The sequence below is a fragment of the Ambystoma mexicanum genome, chromosome 2q (genome assembly GCF_040938575.1).
Source record: "Ambystoma mexicanum isolate Mex_15411 chromosome 2q, UKY_AmexF1_1, whole genome shotgun sequence".
Taxonomy (NCBI): Eukaryota; Metazoa; Chordata; class Amphibia; order Caudata; family Ambystomatidae; genus Ambystoma; species Ambystoma mexicanum.
Genome location: NC_090924.1, coordinates 700,805,155 through 700,827,481, shown reverse-complemented (window position 1 = coordinate 700,827,481; position 22,327 = coordinate 700,805,155). Strand labels below are relative to the sequence as shown.

General features: G+C 48.5%; 1 protein-coding gene across 6 annotated transcripts in view; it reads right to left on the bottom strand.

Moving 5' to 3' along the window:
* Window positions 1-22,327, bottom strand: part of GALNT11 (polypeptide N-acetylgalactosaminyltransferase 11) — a 982,259-nt gene that overhangs the window by 485,897 nt on the left and 474,035 nt on the right. For all 6 annotated transcript variants that reach the window (XM_069647915.1, XM_069647913.1, XM_069647912.1 and 3 more), the window contains one exon: window positions 17,325-17,477. In XM_069647915.1, the coding sequence (XP_069504016.1) occupies window positions 17,325-17,477 (153 nt within the window). The remainder of the gene's footprint in view (window positions 1-17,324; window positions 17,478-22,327) is intronic.

Below are 22,327 nucleotides of genomic sequence, written 5' to 3'. Positions count from 1 at the left end.
GTCCTCTCCTGTGCAAGAAGATTTGGCTTGCTTGGTAACCCCAAGCACAATCTTCTGGGATGGCGGCATCTCTGGATGAGGAGGGAGGGCTTTTCAGCCTTTTAGGGCCTCCTTTTGGCATGAATTAAGAACTGATGAATAACATTGGAAAGATAACGTTTCAAAACAGTGATATCCCCAAGATAGGGTAAGTCTGACACCATCTTGGCATCTTGTAATCTAAACCTTTGGCAAGACATTGTGCAATTTGCAAATTATCTCCTTCATGACAAAAGGCAACGGTTCCAATAAGGGTTGTTTGGTACTAGGCCAGTAGCCATAGTATCACAGCTCTACCAATCATCCACAGATGGTTGATCTTGCAAAAGGAGGTAGCCACCTTATCTGCTAAATTCTTAACAGTGACCACAAAACCTTCTCCTTAACCCTCTCCTGACCCTGTGTACTGAATGTGGACTGATCCCCATCCCTGCAGGACAGGGCTTTTGGATTCCAGCTTTGAGAGTGGCATAAAACAACAGCAGGCTGCTGGCACATACTCCTCCAACCAAAGTCAGAAAGTTGGCAGACAATGTTGGTTCACAGCATGCTCAAGTGAAAGAAAATGTTCATAGAAAAATTGAATTTCATGTTGGAGGACCAGTGAATTCTTTGAACGCTGAGCAAGGGCCTTCAGCTCCCTCTTTTTCATCCTTTGTCTCTTCTCTCCTCTTTCAATTACTCTCAAAACACCCCAGAGCCAAAGTCTAGAAGCTGCTGCAGATGGCATTTTACACTAGACCCTTCATGGTGGAGAAGAAAGACACTGTGGGTCCAGTTACCACCATGGACCCGTCACAGTTTGAGCTCGGTCTTCCAACAGAAAAGCTCAAAATGGTAACCCTTGCACAAATTCTCTTGTCACTGCTGGTGGAGGACTGGCTATATGCGGTAAAACCTATTATAGCCACTCATCAACAGTTCCTATACTTCATGGCAGCAGATTGCCACTCTCTACAAACAGTCTTACTTTCTGCCCTCCACATGTCCTAAAACATTTTATAAAAAGGTCATGCAGATGCTGCCTCCTTTCCTCACCCTAGCTGTCTTTGGACAACTGGCTAATAAGGCCATCCAGTCTGGAGGGGCCCGTCACAGACCTGCATGGTGTCCTGACCCAGTCAGTCCTACTGAGCTCATCAGTTAACCTGAAGATGTTTCCTGACCCAGTCCCAAAGGATCAGCTTCCTATGGAATGAACAATTGTGCCTTTCCTCATCTGCAAGTTATCCTGGTCATTACCAATGTCTGCAACAAAATCACCCAGAAGACCTCTGTCCCTGTTCTTTCAGAGAGTCCAGGGTCCCATGTCATCATGTGTTCTGGAGATTCCCTTCCGACAGACCCGGATACAGAACACCAAGCTGCATCAAGCAGGCAGTTGGAAGCAGCATTTTCAGACCATCAGCCTTAGTGCCCATCACTCAGGCAGTCTGGCAAGTATGGTGGTCTCCGGAAGACATATGTTCTGTTTGACTCCATAGAGCGATCTTTATCCATAACAGATGCCACTCTGTCATGTATCCTTCAATGGATCAGAGACAGGGTGCTGATCCTCATTGCAACAGGACAGCTATGTAATAAATGGACACACAACAAGGCCTTCAATCCCCCTCCTTTGCACCATGGTTCTTCAGCTGTGGTATTGAGCCCATTCTCAAGGGATACTTCCTGCTGCCTTCATTATAGCTGAACACCAGAAGGGACTCCCTGAGACAAGTGTAACAAACCCAACAAATGGGAACATACTGGTCAAGCAATTTCTTAAGACTTTAGGTCACCCTTTTTACAGATCTATTTGCAACAAAGAAGTACATTATGTGTGCTTAATGAATGGGCACGATGGAGACTACTTCGGGGGAAGTCTTCATCTTGCTTTTGGACGTACTGTTCCTTTATGCTTTTTTTTACTCTCCCACTAGTTGCAATGAGTTTCACCATTTGAGACAACCATTCTTGAAACCACATTCCAATAGCTCAAACTAAATTTTGGTTCAGACTTCTTTTCATCTGTCAGATCTCCCCCCTGTGCCTCTCCCAAAACAAAATCAGCCATGGTGATGTGATTATTCCTTTCTTCCTTACTATTATGCCCTTAGCCGATTAATTCTTAAGAACATGCAACCTGGTCATCTTCACTCTTCCAATGACAACCTTAAAATGCTTTAGGCAGCACAAAAGTGTTCCACTTCCTTTCAGTAGGACTCCTACTGGCCATTCGATAAGTGAGTGAACTGGCATTTGTTAATTCAATACAGAAGTTTCTCCCTCAGGGATCCAGTGGTCATACATCATTTCCACAACCAGTCTAGTCTCCTTGAAACCCTCAATAATCTGCCTCTCTACCGCTCACATGTGTGGGGTCTCAATGTTGTGTGAACAGACACGGCTCTCTCTTCCTTTGAGCTCATGGCGTACATTGAGTTGAAGTTGGTTACTTGGAGAACTACATGGTTGATTGCACTTACTTCCTCCTTGTTTAGAGAAAGTGGTCCTTATTTTTCATAAGAAAAAGGTGATGCTTAGTAGCCACCCCTCATTTCTTCCCAACACTGTTATAAAATTCCACAATACCGCTCACATTATTTTCCCCAACAAGATTCTTCCCAAATCCCTCAGACTAAACGAAAAGGTCCCTACACCATTTGCATGTTAGGCGGGCCATCAACACTTTTCTGAGCTCTTCCATAGCGTCAGGCATTCCAGCAAATTGTTCATCACTTACAAAAGTTGAGGCATTCCGATCATCACTGAACAATTCACAGCTTTCTGTACTATGTCTTCTGCACTAAATGAATTGATGCCAATTTGGTTAATGCTAAGGCAGTTGGAGTCTGAGCTCCATGAGTCAGTGGTATGGAGTGCGAGCATGTGCCTTTTTAAAAATGATGCTGTATTTAGAGCTGCATCCTCTTTCCAAAGAAAACCACCTGAAATTGTGCTGGAAATGAGACCAAGAACTAGGTTCTTTGTACTGAAATTTTTTGTATGAACATGCATTGGGTATAATACAAAAGCAAACTATTTCTCTATATATTGTTACAGCATCATGAAGCAAGACACAGACAACAGATTTCAAGTTCAAACAGAATTGCTTTATTAAGGATCCAGGATGGATAAAGGCCTAACTTTCCCTATACTAAGGTGGGATTTCCCTACCTTAAAGTTAAGGAAAGTCTGAGTCAGAAAGTTCAACTTAAAAGTCTGTGTGTTCAAACCCTATCATTGCCCTCACAACTAAAGCTAAACAATGTGTAGGGGTGTCAGCAATAAAAGAAATGGTGATCAAAATAAAGTTCTGAGCTTCTTCTTGCTCCGAGCTTACTTTTCAGTTCCCCTTCCCAAGTGCAAGAAAGTTCCACAAATCGTCGGGGTTAAAGGCAGCGCAGTTTCAACGCAGTTCCAAAAAGGGTCTTGGGGTTACCATCCTTATTAAGTCGCTGGTATCCCTTCCCCAAGACTTCAACCTGCCAAAGTATACTTAGTCTCAGTCTCTCAATTTTCAAAACAACTCCAGATCAACGTTACGCTCCTTTTGGATTTGAGTAACAGTTCAATCAGATTGCTCCATCTTAGGTTTTTTCAACAATGTCTTTGGCTTTCACAATGGTGAGTTCCCTGGTCTAGGCGCAGTTATCAGACCAAACGGTCCACCCATTACAGGACCCGCAACCAGGAACCATAGGCTCTCTAGCACACAGAGGTTCTTCTGTATCTGCCTGTGTGTGAATGTTGACTCACTTGGCTTCTCCTTGTCAGCCTCTTGGCTTTGCTACCCTGTGCCACATATCGTTTGCCAGTCTTTGGCCTTGCCACACTGTATTCATGCACAAAGTTCAGTTTGTGGTGGTTTTATTCCTTTACCACCTTGCGTCATACTCTCTTGCAATCTTCCGCACTTGCTTTCTTGTTTCGGACTTCGCTTTCACAGGCAATATCTGAATTTCACATTCATTTGTCATCAGGTCGTAGCTTTGCCCAAGAGGTTTTCATGCAGTTCGGTATTGAATATTGGTGATCGTTTACTTTGCCGCTTACATATTATAATGTCCTTAATTTTCTCCCAACCCGTAGCTTTGGGTTTGTTTCATTATGCGCATGCTGTTTTAGGCGTTCGGCATTCGTCTCGCTTCCCTTAAACCCGAGGAGTGCCCCAGTTCGAGTGACTTTCCCTCTTCACTCACTGGTCCCTGGAATTCCCTCCTGGCAGCTGAACTGTTCAGTTTGGGCTCCGCCTGCTGGCTTTCCTTCAACCACAAGCTGTGCGCACACTTCAGTTCCCGCCGGTAGCTACACTTCCTCTCCGCGGACGCTGCGGCCACTTTAAAACTTTTCTTTATTGGCATGACGAAAGAACAGACAATCAACACAATGCACAAGGTAATGCAGGGGGAGGAAAAAAAGGTAGCAGCTACATGGATGGCAATGCAATACGTGGGAAATACCGGCAATGGCAGACATACAATTATATCAATTTATGCGGCACAACAATGGGCTAGTTTACTTCACCAGGAGGAGGGGAAGACAGTAGTTCTAAGTCATCCTTGTTGTTCAAATAGGTACAGAATTCCGTCCATATATTCTTGGGGCGAGAGGTCAGCGGGAGGGTATTGATGCAGTCCTCCTCGCACGTTTGAGTCCAGGTGAGGGCCCCCAACCACATCTCAAATGAAGGGGGGGGAGGGGGAAATTGGTGCTTCCAACATTGTAGTATGCATGTTTTGGCTACTATGGTGGCCACATTCAGAAACCTGGACACCTTCCTCAATTCAGGGTTATCCCACAGGCCGAACAATATAGCTAAAAGTTCTGGAGGGATATGAGACGCTGTAATTTCTGAGAGAGCGTCTATTATGGCTTTTCAGTATGGGCCCAGCGCTTCACAGGACCAGAACATATGTATGTGGTCTGCAGCTGGAGACTTACATCTAGGGCAGGTGCGAGCCTGGGTGTGTGCAAACCTGTCCAATCTATGCGGTGTGTAGTATAATCTGTTCAGGAGCTTATATTGTATACACCTATGTCTGGCATTTAGAGAGGTGATTCGGGTGTGCATGCACATTTTCTTCCACATTGCGTCAGTGATATGGAGATCCAGCTCATCACTCCACGTATCCCGTGCCGTGAGTGGCACATCTTTAGGGTTGGCCATCAGCATTTTGTACAGCGAGGACACTATCCCCCTGGCCCCAGCCGAGTTGGATATGTAGTGAATCTCAGGCGAGTCTGGGGGCTTATCGGGGTATGAGGGCCACCAGGCACGGAACACCGCCCTCAACCTATAGTATTGTAGTAGTTCCAGTGCGGTGCCGGGGTGACCGGGGCGCCATGTCTGCGAGGTGATAAACTTCCCTTCAGGGTAGAAGTCAGTCAGGGCCCGGTAGCCCAAGTCGTGCTAGTGTTTCATTAGGAGTTTATCAGTTTCCAGGCCATGGTAGTAGCCGCTACGGGGTCAGCCGGGGCATCGGCATGAAATGTATGGTGGAGTATGAGAGAGAGGGTGTTGACTCCATCGCTTGCTAGTTTCTCGAGCTTCACATGCGGGGGAGGATCGGTGAACGTGTACCAGTATGTGGCGTGTTGGGCCTGCGCGGCCGTCCAGTATTTAGCGAAGTCGGGGGCGGTGAAGCCCCCAATCTCATAAGAGAGTCATATGCTGCCATTTCTTACGGACCGCGCCAGAGTGCCACTAGAATTGGGCGCATGCAGTGTGGAGATTCCTGAAGTATCGTTTTCCAGGCCAAATCGGTACATTAGCGAAGACGTAGAGTAATTTAGGGACAGTTATCATTTTGATTAGAGACCATCTACCCGACAAAGAGAGTGGGAGATTGCGCCATTTCAACATTTGGGCCTCTGCAAGCTGCGCCACAGCCAAGTAGTTGTCGGCCAAAAGCGAAGCTTTAGTGAGGGATACCTGCACCCCGAGGTATCTGATGCCCTTCGGTGACCAGCGGAGGGGGAATTCGCAGGGGGGCTGTTTAGTGGTCGGGGTGAGCGGGAGGATTTCAGATTTGGTATAATTTATGGAAAAGCCCGAGAAAGTGCCAAGTTTAGTTATGTCCCTTAGTATCGGGTCCAGGTGGGCAGCTGGGTCTCTGATATAGAGAAGCACGTCGTCAGCATATAGTGAAATGATCTCGGGGGTATCTCGAAGACGTATACCTTTGCGTGTGTGTTTGTCCCCAACGTTGTCAGCCATGGGTTCTATAGCGAGCGCAAAGAGTGTTGGGGAGACCGGACAGCCTTGGCGGGTACCTCTATGGAGAGCGAAAGGGGCCGAGGCCCTGGAGTTGACTCGGACTCTGGCCACGGGGCTTGTGTAGAGCAGTTTAATATACGATCTCATGCGTGGGCCAATTCCCATTTTGTGAAGCACCGCCCACATATATTGTCATGACACCATGTCGAATGCCTTCTGAGCATCGAGTGTGACTGCCACAGCGTTTGCATTGGGATCAATTCTGGACAAGACGTTAAATAAGCGAATGATATTGAGGGCGGTGGATCTGCCGGGTACAAAACCACTCTGGTCGGGGTGAACTAAGTGGGTCATAATGGGGAGGAATCTATTGGCAATAATCTTGGCACATATTTTCGTGTCAGTGTTGATTAGGGAAAGGGGTCGGTAGGAGCCGCATTTGTCCAGCGGTTTGCCCGGCTTAGGTAGCACAGTTATAAGCGCCTCGCGCATTGATTGGGGTAGGGTGCTCAACCTTAGTGACTCGTTCCACACCTCCAGGAGTCTAGGCGCCAGGATGGCTACATGTTCCAGATAAAACTCAGAGGTTAGGCCGTCCGGGCCTGGTGCTTTGCCCCTAGGGCAGCTCGAGATGACTGTGGTTATCTCGTCTAGGGTGATTGGGGCTTCAAGTTGTTCGCTAGTCGCGCGGGAGAGGAGGGTCATGGGGATTTGCTCTAGCAGGGCGCCCGTGTCTTGTAGGCTGTGTTCTCGCTGGGGGCCATACAGGGTCATGTAGAACGCGGTAAATGTCTCGAGGATGTCATGGTCGGACTAGCACAGGGTGCCACCTGTGTCTTTGACACAGTCAATGCGATTTCTGCCCCCCTCAGGGTGGACAAGTCTGGACAGTGTCCTACCCGGCCTGTCACCTCACCATATTTCCTGGCCACTACAGGGCGGCGTAGTAATGAACCTCTCTTTGAGCATGTGTCTCGAATGTTTCCAGTTCCGCTCTGATCTGTGCCAATGTGGTTGGGGAAGGGGCAGAGGCATCCTCTCTCTCAAGCTCCTTTAACTTTGTTTCCGACTGCTGTAAGCTATTTATGACTCAGACGACCCCGGCCTCTCTAGAGATGCACATCCCACTGATGAAGACCTTAAATGCTTCCCAACGTACCCCATCGGAGGTGTCTTGCCTGTTGTTGCATTCAAAGAAGGTGTTGATGACAGCGAGGATATCAGCTCTAAAAACTATGTCTTGGAGGGCCTCTGACTTAAATCTCCATGAGGAGCGGGGGGGCTGGTCCTGTCCTAGTGTTATACGAAGTGTTACTGGTGAGTGATCCGATAATGTGCAATGCAATATCTTGGTCTATGTGGCCCTGTCCACCATGCAGCCCGATATGAGAAAAAGATCAATCCTGGAGAGGCTATGGTGTACCGATGAGTAGAAGGTGTACTCTGTAGCCTGCTGGTTGTGAGCTCTCCATACATCCTTGAGACCTAATGTGGGCGTGTAATCTATGGGCCGCGCGTGATGGGGCTCTGCGGGCCGTCCCGGATCTGTCCAGTTCACTATCTAGGATTAAATTCATGTCCCTGCCCCATATGATGGGAATACCAATATACTTCAGAAGCATGGTGGTGATGGCATCAAAGAAATCTGGGGCATCAAAGTTGGGGGCATATGTATTCACAAGGAGGCATTCCATATTGGCGAGTGAGCAATGAAGTATGACATATCTGCCCTCGGGGCCAATGTGGCTGGTGCGCAGTGAAAACTGGACTGACTTATGGATGAAAGTTAGGACCCCCCTGGACTGGGTTGAGTACTTTGTATAGTATCTATTGTTGCCCCATGTCGGGGCGAGGTATGTTGCTAGGCGCCCAAGGGCATGAGTTTCTTGGAGAAAGAGGATTTTAGTGCCATGCCTCTGGGCATAGGCAGTTATCCTGCGGGCCTTGGTGAAGTAGCTCAGACCACAAATGTTGCATGTCATGATGTTAAGGGCCACAGAGTCACATTATAGAACATCACTGCAGTAGTATTCATTACCTTTCCACATTCTGCATTTGCCGTTTGTACAGTTATGTCGAATCAAAGTCGTGTACCTCTCTGCCATGTTTTTTACTATTAACCCAACCCCAACTTTGCCACCCCCCACCCTGACTGCCCAACCCCAACATGCAGTGCAGACCACCCATTCAAAAACACAAATGTCGCCCTTTAGGCCTGCTCCAACCGGGAGGTGAAAGTCGGAGGGCCAGACCGAGCGTGGGTAGGCCCACATCCCAGCCCAACAGGGGCCAGTCATTAGGAAGAAAAAAATGAAATCGAAAGCAAACATTGCAACTGCAACGGGGAGCGCTGGTGATGTGCGGCCGGCAATTTGAGCTTGGTGCGGGGCAGCATGTTCTGTCCCGAATGTGTTGCTGCGGTAAACGGGTATTGCAAGCAGCCTCTGGAATCAGAGAGTGTACTCTGGTTGGTTGACATTGCAGGAAAGGATAGGACACAGGGATAGCTCCAAGAACCAAGAGGGGGAGAAGGAGAGTGTACAGTTTAGGAGCTAGTCTGCGGCCCAAACACATATGATGGGAGGCCATAATTGCTGAGTGGACACAGTGAGGTTGCCAACAACACATCTTAAAGCAGGGATCAGTGGACATGATATAGCACGGTGGGCCGTGCTGCTTATGATTAGTTGCCAGCGGCACGGTCGTCCCTCGGCCCATGGAGCGGTATATGTAACTCGATGAACTTCACCGCTTCGTCTGGGACAGTGAAGAAGTATAGTTTGCCATTATGAGTGATTTTTAGCCACGCAGGGAACAGGATGGCATAGGGGACGTTGCGCTCCCTGAGCAGTTTCTTAACGCTGAGGAATTGACGCCTCTCCTGCTGCACCGCCAGTGAGAAATCTTGGAAGATCCTGATAGTGTGGGCCTCGAGCCGCAGGTCTCCCTTCTCCCGTGACAGGCGGAGAATGAGGTCTCTGTCCCGGTAATTGAGTATCTTAGCGATGATGGGCCTGGGGATATCGCCAGGTCTGGGGCGTGGCGATAGGGCCCGGTGAGCCCGCTCCACTGTGAAATATGGTGAGAGATCAGGATTATCCAGCAGGTCTTTCAGTAGTTTTTCCACTGCGTCTTCCATCCACCCCTTGAGGGCATTCTCAGGAACTCCGATAATGCGCAGGTTGTTTCTGCGGGAGCGAGACTCCAAGTCACACTTTGCTTTAACACTTTTCATGTCCCGCGATAGGGAGGCCACAGTGTCTTGGAGCGTGTGAATTCCATCCTCATTCACCAAGATTCTATTCTCGGCCTCAGTGATCCTTGATCCCGCCTGGTCCAGGGAGGCAACATATGCGTTGATGTCATCAAGTTTTTTCGTGGAAGGAAGTGAACATTTTAGCCATGGATTCCATTAGTGAGGCGAGATCTGGCATCACGACCTCTTGGTGAGGGGCCAGGTCAGGTTCGTCCTGTGATGACGCACGGGCCGGCTCAGCCCGGGGGACCGCCTTAGTAAACTTGTCCATGGTGCCCCCCCCTGGGCAGCGCCCTTAGATCTGCCAGGCATTGCAGCTAGTGTGGGCCCAGGTATGATGAGGGCACTTTGGTGGATAGGATGGTGCTGTGAGGGAGATGAGGGCCCAGGTGGGGCCGGAGGTCTCCCACCAGTGTCTCAGCGCCAGCTAAGTGAGCAGATCGTAGCCGAGACAGACAGTACCGACTGTAGTATCATTTGTCGTGCAAGTCGCCCAAGGGAATCCGGGGGAAAGCTGCAGGTTGTGGGATATTACTGTCAGGGCAGCAGTCCTGTGATGGCTGGGGCACGCGGTATCCTCATGTGACCAAGCCGCCTGCGGCTAGCAGGGAGGGTCTGCAGCGGGTCGCGCCGTATGTGGCTGGGGCCAATAATGGGGGGAGGCCACTCACATCCAAAACGTATTGGTCAAGCGAGAGGAGGACATGGTGAGATGGGAGTCTTGGCGAGGAGCAGGCCTCAGGAGACGTACAAGCAGCGTATGAAGCACAGGTTGGGCAAGCCTGGGTGGCCTTGTGGTGTGGTTCCAGGCGGCTCACATGGGGAAGGAGCAGAGGTGGTAAGATCAGTCTCAGGGGGGCCCCAAGCACAATTAACAATGACGCCACCGGGTCTGTTGGGCCACCGGTGCCCTCGGGGGAAAGAAGTCTGGTTGTGGCGCAGGCATACAGGAGAGATGAGTAGCGGTGAGGCAGCCAAAGGTCGCAGCCTGTTTGAAGATAGTCGAGCCAATGTCCCAATGTCAACGGTGTGCCTGGGCCTCAGAGAAGTAGCTGTGACTGGGTTAGGGTGGAGTGGGGAGCTCGGGGCATGCCACGGCAGCCAGGGACAGTCTTAGGACGCAACTGGTAGAGAGATGGGCCGGTGACGGCAGGAGGGACCATGGCGCCCAACAACAGAGTTCACCATTGGGGCAGGAGCCGTTCTCCGCTCTGCCCAGGGACCATGTGTTGGGGGCCGCAATATGGAGCTTTGTTCCTGCGCAGCAAGTGGCTCCTCGGCCTGACCAGGAATCTGCAGAACTCTGAACGTGTGCAGGTAGCGGCCCCGGCCCAGGGAGGGATTTGGATATATGCAGGAATAGAGTATGACAGAAGAGGCACCCGGCCGGTGCAGCCAGTAGTGGGATAGGGCCCACGTAGTCAATCGCAGTGGCCAGGGGGCACCACCGCGCGCCCCACTCCCAGCCCCTCACCTGGTCCGCCGCGGGAAGCAGGGTCCGTAGAAGCCTCCGAGTCTCAGCGCCTGCGAAGGCCGCACCGACCGCCGGCACAGCAGGAAGCGGCCGCAGCGCCGCCCGTCTCCCGCAGGGCACGGCCAGCAGTCCGCAGCAGATCACCGCATCCACGGCGGGTCCCCCTCTCAGCTGGTGTGATTCCTCAGGGAGGCGGGATTCAGGTGCCGCCAGCTCGGTAGCCGGTGAGATGAGCGCTGGAGTCAGGCTAGCAGGAGTCAGGCGAGCCAGGTAGGGGAAGCCGGAAGTCAGGCGGCCGCCGGGGCCGGGGAGAGTAACGGGCCTGACACCACCGGGGGTGCCACAACTAGGTCCCGGGAGGTCGGATCAAGACCAAATTTGCACAAAGTGCACAGTGCCGTGGCAGAAGCAGTCCAGCCAGTCGATGGTCTGGTAGAGTGGCAAATACCGCAGTTGAAAACAGATAGATGCCGAGGCCACACGGAGCTGTAAGGCTAGGCAGCCATCTTGGGCTGCTCCACAGCGCCACCTCTGCTTGCGGCCACTTTGCTTCCTTTTCCTTTCCTGCAGTTCCGCCGGCATAACTTTGACCACAGAGGCTCCCACACCTGTGGTTTTCTTGCGGCCCAACTTGCCCTGGGCTCCACAGTTCCTTGGGGTCGTCTGCCAGCATCCTGGCTCTCCTGCAGAACCCACCACGGCTGCCTCCTCGCATACAGGATTCCCTGCTGGTCTCTTTCCTTCTTATACACCTGCAACCACTTGACAGGTTGCAGGTGCGAGTTCCCAATTGTAATTGTCTGACTGCAATTAGAGGAGAACTTGGGACATGCTGTAGTGCGTGAGCGAAAATGAGCTGAAACATGGTGCTGGTGCGTGGCCATTTTGGACATTCACTTCCAAACCACAATGAAAGTCTACGTTTACTGCAAGCTCAATTAGGAGGCAGATATGTATTTCTGCAGCATCTGCGATATTTTAGTGTGAAGTAGAATAGCTCACGGCGTAAGATAGTTTTGCATTGTTCGTTCAATGACGAGTCGAGAGGGGAGACAGATGTGCAGGTGCACTGAAAAGAGGTGTTGGAATGAGAGCATGAGAGGCAAGCTGGGTTTTTTCCACTGTCTGGATTTTTGCACTCTTGCCTCCAATACTTGTTATCTTTCCGTCGGCCAGGGGCAGTCGGTTACCTATGGGAAGTCGGGGTCTCTGATCCCATAAGAAGAGAGGTTGAATCCGCCAAGGAAGTTGGAACCCCGCGAAGGAAGTCTCGCTTAGAGGGAGGACGCTCTGCTCTAGACCCGGTTAGTTGATGTGGTCGAGGTGAAGGTGTTTTTTTTACAACTGCACTAACAGTGATGTATTCCTACTAGTCTATCTATCTATCTATCTATCTATCTATCTATCTATCTATCTATCTATCCATCCATCCATCTATAATTAGCTGCATTTATGTTAGTGTTTTATGTATGTTTATAGAGTATGAATAAAGGGCTGGTAAAGAGCCAATTATATTATAACTAATATCATTGACTTCCTGAGTCCAAGAACTTTCATTCTGTGTAATAGTGTAAGTAATTCTGAGGTTTTTACACGTGTCTGGAAAGCCGAACGCATTCCTGACCTTTACAATACTCTGCAGGCCTCGTCTCAGTACTACAGTGGTGAAATGACTTACTAGTGTTCAGTACTCCTAGTCGCCTCTTCCTCGTCCCAGTACTAAAGTAGGTTGAATGAGGGAAAATGAGGGGAGATGTTTTACAATAGCCCATAAAGGCTGGGGGCGGGTTAGGTTGGTTTTCATAAGGGAAAGGGGGATACCATGTCTCGCCTGTGGACACCCTCTTCCCAATCCACAAGGACCCTCCACCTAGGTGATCCTCTCTCACTTCTCCATCGCCAGTGTCAGGATCCAAAAGCGATGGCTTTTCCCTGGCAACCTGAGAAGAGGATCCAGGGGGAGTAGGTGTGAGGATATGCTGAGGTTTTTCGCAATAAGTGAAAGCATGTTTCCATGTTTTAGCTTTCAATTTGTTGTGTTAAGTTGGACGTCGCCTGCAACGTTCAAGGTGCAGCACAAAACAATCATCAGAGGCAATCCCTTGCTGAAACAAATCTTGCTGGGAAATTGCATTGCTGTTGCTTGAATGCTTTTTGCTGTTTGTGTAACGCTCACCTGATTCCTGTAGATGCGCCGGTCTTGACTGGGCGTATACCGTATCTTCAAAGGTGATGTGTAACACACGGCTGGCTCTTTGGGCTGGACCTCTGTGCACTGTATGTCTGACTCGAAGGGTAAGATGTCTGCAGATAGAAAATATGGGATTGAGGAACTGGGTCATTGAATGTCTCTCTCTTCGTCCCTTTCTCTTCTCCTGTAGAACCCCAAAGGTTAACGCTCTCACCTTAGGTAAGTGAACGCCATGCTCTCCATCTGCCTCGGGGCAGGGTGCTGTAACCAGTTTCTTCACTGGATAAGAGGAGCAGGCCTCTTGACTTCAGAGGACTGCTGTCCGTCGTTTACTGCACGAACGGTAAGTTTCGAGTAATTCTAATGTCTTTAAAGTCTTTAGTAATGATGTTTCTTGTTTTGCAGGGTTCCGGCAATGGCGGATGACGGGCTGAAGTGAGTTGAAGATGGAGCCCGTGTGATGAATAGAAGCGCCTGGAAGCACGTAAGTAAGCGCTTGTTGCCTGCTTCACGATGTGCTCTAACTGTCTTTTTATTTTGCAGGTACAAGTTCGGAGCGGCTGCAGGGTGCCGGAATACCCACTGGGTTAGATGTGGAAAGGAGTAATGGCACGTGAGTATTAAAGTTCCCCAATGTCTTTAAACGAACCTTGTTTTGTCTTTCAGATGCGGGATGCTGCGCCGAAGGCCTCCGGAGCGTGCGAAGAGTTGGTAAGCTTTTGTCTTTCAGATGCCAGAATGCAGTGTGAAGACCTCCGGAGCGCACGAAGAGTAGGTAAGCCTTTGTCTTTCAGATGCCGGAATGCAGCGCGAGGCGTTGGTGACAGCCGATGGACCAGGTAAGTGAAGAGCTGTCACTGAAGACCGTAATGCTAACCTGTTCTTTCTTGTCTTTATAGGTGTTGCTGAAGACTGGATTCAGGATGGTAAGCCTTTTTCCTTAGGCCCAGGATCAGATGCAGAAGACACGATGAGCGTTCTGCTGCAGAGGATGCAGAATAACGCAAAGCAAGATTCATCCATCGGGTGTGGTTTAAATAGCCTCCTGTAGTGCTTAGGTGTCTCCTTCCTCCACAGCCACGCCTAGGTAAGAAAAGAGTTCCTGCTTTCCAGAAGAGTTCCAGTGTTCTGAATCTAGGGAGTGGCTCCTGCCCCACCCAACAGGAAAAGTAGTTCCAAACAGAAGAGGATCAGAGGCTCAACTGGCAGGCAAGTAAGCAGCATGGTCTGCTGCAGGTAAGTCCACCCAAGCATTATGAGCCCGGCGCTTCCAGCGCTGGGACTGGGCATATTTATGAGCCTGGTGCCACTGGCGCCAGGACTGGGTCCAAAAGGTCCCAATTGGGACTGGTTGGCACTCGGAACCTGGGTTATGGATCTGCTTCCAAGGGAGTTGGGAAAACCCTGACCTTTTGGAAGCAGAGATCATGACAGTTTGCTTGTCTGCTTCTGAAGTCAGAATGTTTGGAATGCAGTTATTATCAGTAGTTATTGATGCAATCCGAGAATTCTGGCGGAGAGGAAATCAATGTTGACTTTCATGTGCTAAAAGAAGGTATGACCAAAACTACAACAAATCAGGTTTTCTGGCATTCTGCTCATTTGTGAAAGAGGTTCGCATTTCAGTGTTCAAGAGGAGATAATGGAGCAGTTCTCTAGCACATGGACACAGTGAGGTAGCTTGCACTGCCATTGAGGTCTTTAGCATCCATCCCTATGAATCACACACCTTACATTGGTGATAAAGCTTGCAGACCCAGAGGTGATGTGACCCAGAGACTGCTCAATTTGCAAAACTAACTATCTAACTTGTATGTGTTGCTTTCTTACTGTACAAAAGCATAAAAACAAATGCTGATAAGAGCACTAAATAAAAAACAAATCGGGTACAATTACAACCAGCATCCTATGCTCTTTTGTTTACTAGTCCTGCACTGTAAACATGTTTCTCTCTATTTCTTTTTCTTCCTGCACTTATCAGACCTACCCTGTCTGCTGCCTTAAACCTAGCACTTGCAAATTGCTGGCTGCATTACCACCGTTTGTTGCCTTTACTATTTATTTATTGTTATTTATCTGTTTCTCCTCTGCTTCGCACTTTCCACCTCTCCCCCCTGCCATGCACTTTTCCCCTCCCACTCTCCCATGCACTTGCACGTTCTCAATGTCACTGGGCCTAGTAAGATTGCTGTTTTGTTCTCACCTGTTCCCCTCCCTTGCCTTGTCGCGCTCTGAAACACTTGTGTACGAGTGCGATAGAAATAAAATATCAATCAATCAATATTGAGTCTCAGAGTTACCAATGTGCCCAGCTTGTGTTTGAGAACTACTACTTCACATAACAATTAAGAAACTTCAAAATTCTACACGTGTATTTATGGCCACATAACTGTTACAACAATGACATATGTGAGAGCACCAACATTATGAACATGTCAAGGGGTGAGGGAGCCCGACCCCCAACACCCATCCCCGGTACCTGGGTGCCAGGGGGAACCCTCCCAGACCCTTCTTATGTCAAATGGCGGTGCGGCTGCAGAAGCCTCAGCTGGATGCCACGAGGGAGCCAGCAGGAGATGCGGACGGGGCTGCAGCGAGCCCTGCCACATCCAGGAAACTAACGCTGCTGGGCCGCACAAGCTGGCCCACCACAGCAACCTCCCACAGGTTAAGGGAAGGCGCCACCGGCACCACATTGGTTGCTGGAAAGGGGTCGGCCAAGGTCAGGAAGGCTGTAGTGTTTCCATTATTAGGGGAACTGCGGCTGGGACAACATAGGTCGCTAGGCATACATTGACCCCACTAGCACACCAGGGAATCCCTTTTAAACAGGGGCCCACTAGGCCAACCGGGATTGGCTTTATGGAAAGAAGCCTCCAGCGAGGCCATACTCACCCACTAAACTACGAGGGATATTTTCTAATAGAAGGAGACCCAGAAAGACACTTGGTCCATAGGAGCCAGTACGGGCTCCATGTTAGAAATGCAGCCAGTTCACATGAAGAAGGGGCAGGGCTTACAAGCCCTCTTAAGCCCTACCCATGTCCTACCCCCATCACATCCCCTCAAGGCAGGTAAGTGATTCACTAAGGTAAGTTGGCCAAGCCAACTTACCTTAGTGAATCACTTACCTTAGTGGGGTATTTATGTAGGTGTTCATGAAGAGTAGAGCTGGAGTAGCAGTGTGGTAGTCATAGCAGAAGTGGTAGTAGTTGTGGGAGTGGTAGAGTGGTAGTGGGAGCAGGAGGTGATAGTTGCTAGTAGTGGACAGTAGTAAGTTTTAGGGAGTGGTAGTCGGAGCAGAGAGGGAGTAGTCAAGGCGAGAGATAGTGGTAGCAGAGCGGTGGTAGAACGATGGAGTGCGAGAACAGGAGTGGTCATAGGAGCAGAAAGAATAGCAGACGACAAGGAAGTAGAGTGTGAGGAAGTAGGGGAGGGAAGATAACAATGGAGGGACGTAGAGGGATTGTTGGAGGTAAGATCGATAGTAAGAACAGGAATAAGAAGAGAAGTATGATCAAAGGGTGGAGATGGAAAGGTGGAGTGAGAGATCTGAGGGACAGTAGTATGGTGGGAAGAGAACATCTTAAAGAAAGCGTAGTGAAGGGTCAGGCAAGACCATGTGTGTAAGCAAAGAGAGTGACACCAGGTGAAAGAAGGCACCATCCCTAACAACTCCCATACAGCAGTAAGCACGCAGGTCAGGGAAAGACTACAGTGACCCAAGGGAGTCAGTTAGCCATCGCTTTAGGGAAGTCACTAATAGAAACCAGATATAACATCAGATAGCTAGGGGGTCACCGGTGGCGAGAATCCCAATATGCCCATTAGGGACACCTGGGTTATGGAGGCAGGGAAAAAGCAGTGGAAGTGGAGATAGAAGGACGGCCATAGCACCAATTCCCCTGGAAACCCCCATAGACTCTGAGGAATCCTAAAACCAGAACCCACTGTCTGTAAAATCCAAATAAACACCCTTGGAACTACTCTGAGTCAGTGTGGTTATTTGTGGTGGGCCACAAAGTCACACATAGGGCATAAGAAAAGGTCAAGTGAACACCACACAAGAACACTAGGCACTCTGACTACATAACAGATAATTGATGTATTCTTTCAGATCTGCTCAACTTAGTTCCATAAAACAAAAAAAACAAAAAGGCACCTTATATTCGTCCATCCAAACATGGGCCAGTCGCAGAGAATTGTGTGCCATAGTGTCCTGGCCTCCGGGTGAACCATAAGGTCGTCTTTTGCGAAAAATATGCCCCACCCTGGAGCAGGGGATGATTAGGAGCTTGCCCCCACACATCCAGATCTAGGAAACAGAAGGAATAAGTCACATCAGCATTTCCCCCCACACATTGATCAACAAAACATTTAAGGAAACAAGGTTTATGATAAAGAATCATCTACATAGTAAATCCTTCCCAGTATTAAAAAAAATATATATTGTTTACTTAAAGAATGCAGACGCCCAGATGCACATAGAAGCATTGCCAAGATGCTCGAGCCTGCCTAAAGAGAATGTATATAAATCAAAGGTGCAGAAAACCATGGCATTTTCAATCAACATTACTGAGGGCACTACAAGTCAGCTATTTATTGTATGCATTTATATATTTTTGCATATGTTGCCTCCATTGTCATTTTTACCACATGATCATGTTAAAAAGGAGAGAATGAACCGAGCTACAGAATGATACAGACACGTGTGTTTTAAGGTTCTTTCTTTATTCTTATACTGGGCCTGTGAGGAAGATAACTGTAAATGTACAGGTGGGAGACTGAGAAAAGGATAAACGTTGTCTCTATCCCCAGCAACATGAATCAGCTATTCAGAGAAGAACCAAACCATAAACAAATTTCTTCTGGCTCAAACATTTAAAGGAAATGTGGTTTTGTATGGCGCCATTCAGCCATTTTTGCTAGCATCAAAGCACATGGCTATGCAAGAAAAGAAGGGTGGGGGTTGCTAGTGGGATAGCATAGTCTGATTGGAAGGAAGTTAGCTCATCAGCAACAAGCTCACCTTGGGAATAAGACAATGCTGTGCAACATGGGTTTGATACCGGGTCCATGCTTAGAAGCTGGAGGAGTCCAGCATTAGATACAATATAAATGAATAAAACAAAAGCAAACATTATTCTAGTTTTCCGGCTGCCAGCATTCTCAACCCCGACCCCCACAATTCACTCCCATATTATTCAATGGTGTGAGATTAAGCACTATAATGACTAAGTGGTTCACAACCTAATGAATTAATTAAGTGGATAATTGCACCGTTTGAGACATTTTTACAGCTTTCTTCTTTTGATGGGCTAGGCCGCTGTAAGGGCTCAGAAATGCAAGACGAATGCAACGTTTTCTCAAGATTTGCCATTTCATTAAATTAAATGGGTGGGATAAACGCCTATCTTTCCCTATCCTAACAAGGAAGTCCCTACCTAGCAAACTAACTAAAGAAAGATGACCTAGTCTCAAAATGTCTCTGACCCTCACACTAATATATACAACAAAATAACACAAGGAACATTTGGCTGCTTTCAAACCAAAAAGTTCAAACTCATAAGCTTTGAAAAGTACTCCTTGTGACCAGGGTTGGATTTCCTTCCCCTAATTCAATATAGGAATAACTTTGGAGAAGTTATAAAGTTCTATTCAGTTCAACACACTAGGGGCCTTATCACGAGTTGAGCGATAGCCCTTAAATGCAGCGGTAACGCTATTACCATTGCATTTAAGGGTCCGCCCAAACTGTAAACTGGGGGTAAATGCACCAGAAAAATGCTGATTTTCAGCGCAATTACCACAAGGTAATACAGCTCATGGTAATTGCGCTGAAAATTCCCCATTGGGTGCAATGAACCCAATGGGGAATGGGAGTACCCATTACCGCCCAACTGTTGATCCGGCGCTAATGGCGCCAGACGGATGGGCAGTAACGCAAATACAGTGATGAAGCTCTAGATCTTTTCCTTCAAAAATGACCAAAATGGACAACATATCAGCGGTCAAAAGATCTGCCCACTGGCTTTCAGTTAAGGATAGAATCACTTTCAAAATCCTTTCCCTTAACCACTGCTGTCTCTCGAATAACTCTCCAGGATACCTTGCTGCCAATTTTAGAAATAACACCTCAGAAAGACCCACTAGGGCTGCCTACAGTCACTGCCTCATCACCGCAAGTTTCAATTGTGCTAAAGCTGGGGGCACCAGCTTCCCAGCCCGGGAACTGTCTCTCTGGAACAAGCTACCCCCCACCTGAGTGCAGAACCTTCCCACAATGTTTTCAGAAAGCATCTTAAAACACTGCTGTTCAACTGACTCTCCTCCCCCCTACTGACTTCTGTTTGAGCTACTTGTCTAAATGCCTATGGGCTGTGCGTGTTGCTATAAATGTACAAATAAATAAATGACGTAAATGTCTCTTTCATAAGCACTGGTTCCACTACTTCTAAACAACTGGTCTTTCCCAGTATCCCTCTTGGGAAAGTAGAAATGTCTTTCTCTCAAAACCATAAGTTCAAAAAACAAACAAAAAAATTGTCAGTGTACCACCTTTCTACTTCAAATAGATTACTTTTGTTGGAATAGCAAAGCAACTGTTTCTGGTGATACCACACTTGTTCCTCAAATGAAATATCTTTTCATTAAACTTCTTTACCACCAAACAACATCTTTCCTGGTCCACTCGCCTGCCAGGACTAACTACTATTAGTTCCTTTCCTGGTTTACTCACCTGCCAGAATAAACTCCTACAACTACAGTAATACTTTGTGGCAAAAGTTGTTCAAAGATCCTCCACACCAGTATCCTTTGTGGGGAGACGAACAATGTCTGCCTCTTTTTATGATTTGACTTTTGATGCAGGTTACAAGTTTCCGTCAGTTGGTGTCCCAGATAAGGGGGAGTTGCACACTGGATGGCTTTCTTCTGCATCTTTACAGCCTCTTGGCTGTTGGCAATAACCCACTACCTAAGTTGAATTGAAATTCAAGTTGAATTGAAAATGCAAAATATAGACCAATTGCACTGAGTATTTGGTAAAAACAGTAACACAAAACTACCTATCAGGCGCTCCACAGTGCTCATAACAGACTGCAGTCGGGGATATATACTTGTATAGGGATAGATATCTTCTGCTCCTCATTCAGTGGCATGGGTTTCGTTATTACTCTTATGCTGACGACACCCAGATTTTGGTCCGTTTGGACCTCACTAAATCTGAGACAGCTACTCGGCTGAGAAGAACAAGTTACTCTCTTACCTGGTAACGTTCTTTCGATGGGATGGTCCGACGACGTATTCCATATCTATGACAGTAATCACCACAGCCGTGCTGCTTCGAAAAATCTTTCGGCATCTGCGTCGATAAGCCGTCCTCGAGGACCTCCTCCGATGGCCGATGTCACCAGATGTTATAAGTAGGATGCACGATGCCCGTAGCCTCAGTTGTAGTTTTTTCCCCAGAACGTGTGGCACCAGTCTTCTGCCAGTCTGACACACAAAACCTTGCGGAACCGTAAGCCGCAATCGCATAAGAAATTCTGTAGCGGAGAAGGCAGGGAGAGAGCGATATGGAATACGTCGCCGGACCATCCCATCGAAAGAACGCTACCAGGTAAGAGAGTAACTTGTTCTTCGAGGGGATTGGGTCCTCTGACGTATTCCATATCTATGAGAGACTCCCAAAGCAGTACCAATGCAAGGAGGTGGGTAAAGAATTTAGAAAACAGAAATTTAGAATGCCCAATCAAATTGCGGAGTAAAGGACCCCCTTGCCAGAGGCCAGATCCTGCCTCTGGATGGAATCGAGGGAGTAGTGACGTACAAAAGTATGTACCGAAGCCCAGGTGGATGCATCACAGATGTTACGAACAGGAACACCCCTCTGTAGGGCAGTAGAGGCAGCCCTACCCCTGGTAGAATGGGCCTGTAAACCGACCGGTGGGTCCTTACCCACCAAGCGGTAACACTCAGAGGTAGCCAAAATAATCCAGCGAGACAAAGTCTGTTTCGTCACAGCTAGTCCCAAACGCTTTCCAGCGTAACCAATGAAGAGTTGATCGTCCACTCTGACCCGGGACATGCGTGCAATATAAAAGCTTAACGCTCTCCTAGGATCAAGCCTATGGAGATTCTCCTCTTCCTTCCCAGGATGTGGAGGAGGATAAAACGCCGGAAGAACAACCTTCTGGCCTAAATGAAATTCCGACACCACCTTCGGAAGAAAGGAAGGACGAACTCTAAGGACAACCCTGTCCTTATGAAACACAGTGAAGGGTGGCTTAACTGAAAGTGCCTGTAACTCACTCACTCACTCTGCGGGCGGAAGTGAACGCAACCAAAAAAACAGTTTTAAGAGTTAACAGTGTCAAAGGGCATAAATGCAAAGGCTCAAATGGAGCACCCATCAGAAACTTGAGAACAAGGTTCAAATCCCAACCGGGTACCTGGAAAGGTGACGGAGGGAACACATTAGTGAGCCCTTTCAGAAACTGAGAAACTAAAGCAATTTTAAAATAGGAACACACTTCAGATGAGCGCTTAAATATGGACAACGCCACCAGGTAACCTTTAACGGTACCCACTTGCAAGCCCCTGTGGGCCAAAGAAAGCAAAAAAGACAGAACCATGGGAATGTCACATGCAAAAGGATCCACATTGTTAACCCTGCACCAGTCGCAGAACTTACGGCAATGGTACAGGGACTTTGTTGCTGGCCATCTGGCCGAGAGCAACACCTCCATCGCATCTTCAGGGAGGTCCCAATCCTTATACCTCAACCTTTCAAAAACCAAGCGTGAAGGTTGAGGGATCTGACCTCTGGATGGAGAACCTGACCCCCCCTACCGTGAGAGCAGATCGTCTCGGTAGGGAAGACTACGTGGAGGGCAGATGGACAAGTAGAGAAGGTCCGGGTACCACGTCCTCCGGGCCCACGCCGGAGCAAGGAGAATCATCTGGGAACCGAACCTCTGTAACCTCTGCAGTACTGGCGGGATGACGGGGACTGGAGGAAACGTGTACAGCAGTGGGAATGACCACTCCACCACTAACGCGTCTCCTAAGGCTCCTTTTGGAGGAAATACCCGCGAGCAGAACCTCTCGCACTTCCGGTTGACACTGGAGGCGAAGAGATCCACTTGAGGGGGCCCCCAAAGG